The sequence below is a fragment of a genome (genome assembly GCF_019968985.1).
Source record: "MAG: Porospora cf. gigantea B chromosome Unknown PgB_NODE_1759_length_4897_cov_141.642, whole genome shotgun sequence".
NCBI lineage: Eukaryota > Apicomplexa > Conoidasida > Eugregarinorida > Porosporidae > Porospora > Porospora cf. gigantea B.
The window spans coordinates 130-4897 of NW_027178735.1; the positions used below are offsets into that span (position 1 = coordinate 130).

The window sequence follows — 4768 nt, forward strand, 5'->3', positions numbered from 1 at the left end:
ACAGAAGTCCACCAAACCCACCAAAGAACTGCTGCGGGAACCCACAGTCCCCAAAAACGTCAACATTGCCAAACGGCAGACGAAGCGAAAGCCCTCGACTAGAAGCCGACCATTAAAGGACTTGCCCCTTGTAAGCCCCGAGCACTCAGACGCACTGGCTTCCGAGGCGCCAAAAGCTTCCGAGGCCCCCAACTCGATGCTCATCTCTGATGTTCCTCCGACAATAAGGGTGGCACCACTGCTTTCTGCAGGGATCTGGTTTCACTACCAAAGGATCTTGCCGATAGGCACGCTGTCTGTTGACGATAAACCTACATGTCGGATCTCCCTCGAATGAACTGTCCAATATTTATGAATTCAAACATGATGATCTTTCCTGTCCTCAGACACCAAGAAACCTTTCAGGGACTCTTGTGTTCTATGGTGGGGATCTCCACCAGATCAGTTCTGGATGGGACCCAGGACCCAGAGGAGGATAAACGTATGCTCCAACAATCACTGCACGACGAACCAACCTCAACCCTCGACTTCTGGAAGTCTCTGGTTTATGGCTCTGAGGGCGTCACCGATGAACACAAAGCATTGGTACCGCCCCTCCCACTATTGGAGTACTACCATGACGGCATTCCAGCTACCATGGCGCAAAAGAGTTTCCTCTTTACCTGCGTTGTGGGATTGGGACCTCTTCTCCTCCACGGGATATCCTATGATAAAAAATTGTCGGTTCTACGATTCGTCTCGCCTCCGAACCCTCCCCCCAACATTCCAATCTTCCAAAGCAGCACTTTTGGCTATCTTGCTGCATGGCACCTGCTCCACTTACTTGACCATAAGTCAGTGAGTTTGGAGGGACCCCTTGTGTTGAACTCTCTCAACATGGAAGACCGACTGCAATATTTGCGTGAGTCTGAACACCATCAGGCTGCGGAGCAGCTCGAGCGGAGCAGATGGTTGCATTTGGACGCCGGAAAGGAGGCTACATATTTAAGTCTGCAGCAGCTTCAGACCACGATCCTGGTTGATATGTCTATGTTACTGCTGTGGTACCGTTCCCCATCTGTGTCTGAGCAGAATCAGGCCCCAAACCTTATCATTTGCCTTGCCATGATATTCCTTGCAATGGATGGTCGCAGAGAGAATGACTGCCGAATCACCTACTTTTTGATCCAGCAAGCCTTCCAATCTATAAGATGCCGGAATCTACAGACCTTCTGGAAGCACGCTTCCTTATCGACATCAGCGTGTGCGCTAGCGACTGAATGCGCTGAAGATATTCAAAGAGGATGGAGTCGGTTTACACGACTTTGGAAGCCTCAATCGTTGCCGTCACCTGCTGGCGCAAGGTTCTTCTGCAACCACAACTTGCTGAAATCCGGCTTGTGGCCAATTCTACTGAACCCATTCAAACTCTCAGGACGTAAGTGGGCAGACGTTGGGCACCAGTCCCCATTCAACGGGCTGAAGGCGCACTGCGCGCTGAAGGAAGCGGTTTTCACATTGGATCCTGAATTATTGACTGGTAGCATCAACACTGAGGAAGCGGCTGCTCCGTATGAAGACAGAATCGCCGCTCTGAAAATGTACGTAACAGAAGGATTTTCCAAAATGTCTTCCCCCCACGAGGGTGTCTTTCTCAAGAGTGGCGAGGATCCCAGTGTGGTTGGCGTCCCAAAAGCAGTGGTTCTTGCCCGTGCAGCAGGCCTTGGTCGGTGGTTGAATCGAGAAGAGCCTGGGGATTTGCTGCACGATGTCACTTGGCCCTCCTCAGACCCCCATAAAACTGGGCTTCGATGCAAATTAGCCCTCGATGCAGCGACAGACCTATCGTCCTCTGGGGATTGTCGCGACGACCAGCGGGATCTGAACCAGTTCCTGGACAAGCTTCAGTTCAAGGAGCCCAATTGGTTGTGCAGTCTGGCTCGATGGTGTCCCTCGTGCAATTGTAATGCAAGATGTCCTGACAAGGAGGTCAGGTCGGCGACCCTTCGTACCATCTCGCCCTTCTGTACCCTAATGCCACGCAACCCTCATGGGTATGACCCTGACGAGATGCCCCTAAACTACCGCGCTCCTCGAAAAGCGGCCGCCATCTTGCCGACGAAGCATACGAGAAAGAATGTTGGGATCAGGCGCAAATATAGGACTCGGCTTGGATTGGGGACGCCACCCAGAACAGAGGACCCACGGTATGAATCAGAATATCCACGGTGTGAGAAGCCGCCCGTGGCTGCCGCTGGAGTTATGACAGGACAACCCATCGCGGGCGAGAGCCACCAACCATTGTTGCTTGGGAGTATATCAGTCTCCATCCTCTCCCGAGACCTCGTTAGAAGCTGCACGCAGCAAATGGCGCAGAGGTTGCGGTTGCACTGAGGTTCTTCGTTGAGATCTCTCCGAGAGTGAAAGCGTTGCGAGTCCCACTGGAGGTACACACAGTCATTGGAAATCTTAGGCAATTTATGGCTGCGCATGATTCCAGCGATTCAGCTGACGATTCCAATTCAACCGACGATTCTGCCGATTCCGATGATATGAGATTAATTTTATCGTAGTTACCTCGTCCGCGTCGTTTTTTCACTGGAGCCTCTTTCCATTTCCGTGGCTTTGCTTTCGACGCAGCAGAGTATTTTGATTTAGAACCTTCTTCCACATTCGGAGCACAGCCCCGTGCTAGGGAGGCGGTGGCGGCCTTTGCCTGTCGGTGGAGCAGCACACGCCGAAGCCGAGACATCGAGGAATATTCGGGAACGCAAGAAGCAGACTCCAACTCCTCAAATGGCCAGAGAACAACAGAACTCGGTGGATTCTTAGTTACGGATTCCAATTCCTCCGCGCTGTATCCTGCCTCGTCGTACTCAGAGAATCTGCTATGCTTGTCGAAACATGCGGAAACATAGTCTTTGGGAACCATGACGGTGAACCGCGATAGCAGGTCCAGTGTGTCTGCCCTACACTCGTCAGATGGCGGAATCAAATGACAGCAACATCCAGGGCAAAATCGAATTACAGCGGAGAGAATTGTCCGCAGCTGCTTATGCGCGCTGGCCAACTGCTGGTTGACAGCCGTCCATTGCATACACCAGGAAGCTTGATCGGCCACAACGAGTCCCATGCAATGGTAGAGGGCCAGCTTGGTTCTGATACGGATTTTTTCAGGGTCGTCTTCCATCCATTCAATGTCGCTTATCAGCGTTGGATTGGTCGTAGGAGATCTCAATATCCACGAACTGGGGATGTTCAACCGCATCATTGCATCAGCATCTGAGGGAGCGTGGTTGGGCCGTGTCCTGGACCATGGCCGGGGTTTTTGGTGGACCAACATTAATGGTGGGCGATCGAACTCCTGTGCGATGAAAGTTTTCAGAGCGGCGATTCTGTTTTCATATGGAGCAGCCGCTTCCTCAGTGTTGATCTTACAGGTCAATAATTCAGGATCCAATGTGAAAACCGCTTCCTTCAGCGCGCAGTGCGCCTTCAGCCCGTTGAATGGGGACTGGTGCCCAACGTCTACCCACTTACGTCCTGAGAGTTTGAATGGGTTCAGTAGAATTGGCCACAAGCCGGATTTCAGCAAGTTGTGTTTGCAGAAGAACCTTGCGCCAGCAGGTGACGGCAACGATTGAGGTTTCCAAAGTCGTGTAAACCGACTCCATCCCTGTTGGATCCACACTTGGCATTCCTCCAACAGGGCACTCGCAATTACCGCTACTGAAATGTGTTTCGATGACAAGGCCAGATATCCACACCTGACTGATTGGAAGGCCTGCTGGATGAAGTAGTAGGCAAGTCGTACGTCGCTATCACCGCTGCCCTCCATTGCAAGGAACATCATTGCAAGGCCAACGACAAAAGAGGCGGCGTTATTCTGCTCAGATGTAGATGAGGATCGCTGCCACAGCAGTAGCATAGACATGTCAACCAGGATCGTGGTCTGAAGCTGCTGCAGGCTCGAATATGTAGCCTCCTTTCCGGCGTCCAGATACAACCATCTGCTCCGCTCGAGCTGCTCCACAGCCTCATGGTGTTCAGACTCACGTAAATATTGCAGTCGGTCTTCCATATCGAAGTATCGAAGCAAATGAGGTTCGTTGACGTTCAGCTTCCGCTCATCTAGCAATTCCAGCAGATGACACGACGACAAATGTTCAGTCAATCTGGGAGATATGATGTCGCGCGGTTCTGGGGGGCTGCCATCGCTACTGCTAAATACGCAGGTAAACATGAAGCTTTTCTGCTTCATCGTCAGCGGAGGACACTTGCAGAAGAACTCCAAAAGACTGGATGGGACCTGTGCATTATTCCGCTTAGAAGTCACATCCTCCGACTTACAGACAAGTGACCTCCAAAAGGTGATGCTCGGCGGAACTCCTCCAATGACATCTGATTGCAGTGTGGTATCGGGCAGCTGCAAAACCACCTGTTCAGTAGAATGGATCCCAGATGGATAATTCTGGGATTGCGACCTCTGGAGCGCTTGTGCGACCTCTGGGGCCACCTCTGGAGCGGGTCTCGCGGCAATCTCTATGACGGAACACGCAAGACCACGGAAGGCGGTACTCCGTCCGAGGACAGGGCGAATATACATATGGATATATCAAATGCTTCTTCACTCCTTGAAATGAAATCATAAATATACGATGAGGCTATCCAACGTTAGGAATGTAGACAATATGAACATTGCGTCCATGAGTGCCAACGCCTCTTTGGGGACATTCCTCTCTGGTCTCCTTTCAGAGGAAACAAGAAGGCAGCAGATCGGAGATGGGGA

The 4768-nt window shown here is 51.7% G+C and overlaps 2 protein-coding genes across 2 annotated transcripts; one reads left to right on the plus strand and one right to left on the minus strand.

Annotated features, from left to right (window-relative positions):
• Positions 1–363: 363 nt before the first annotated feature.
• Positions 364–2039, plus strand: KVP17_005340 (uncharacterized protein; the record flags this gene model as incomplete). Its single annotated transcript, XM_068515148.1, has 2 exons — positions 364–1942; positions 1969–2039. The coding sequence occupies 2 exons, from the start codon at positions 364–366 to the stop codon at positions 2037–2039; spliced, it is 1650 nt and encodes a 549-aa protein (XP_068377802.1).
• Positions 2040–2326: 287 nt separating this feature from the next.
• KVP17_004501 (uncharacterized protein) lies at positions 2327–4585 on the minus strand (the record flags this gene model as incomplete). Its single annotated transcript, XM_068522735.1, has 1 exon — positions 2327–4585. One exon carries the CDS (start codon positions 4583–4585, stop codon positions 2327–2329), a length of 2259 nt encoding a protein of 752 aa, XP_068377801.1.
• Positions 4586–4768: the final 183 nt, after the last annotated feature.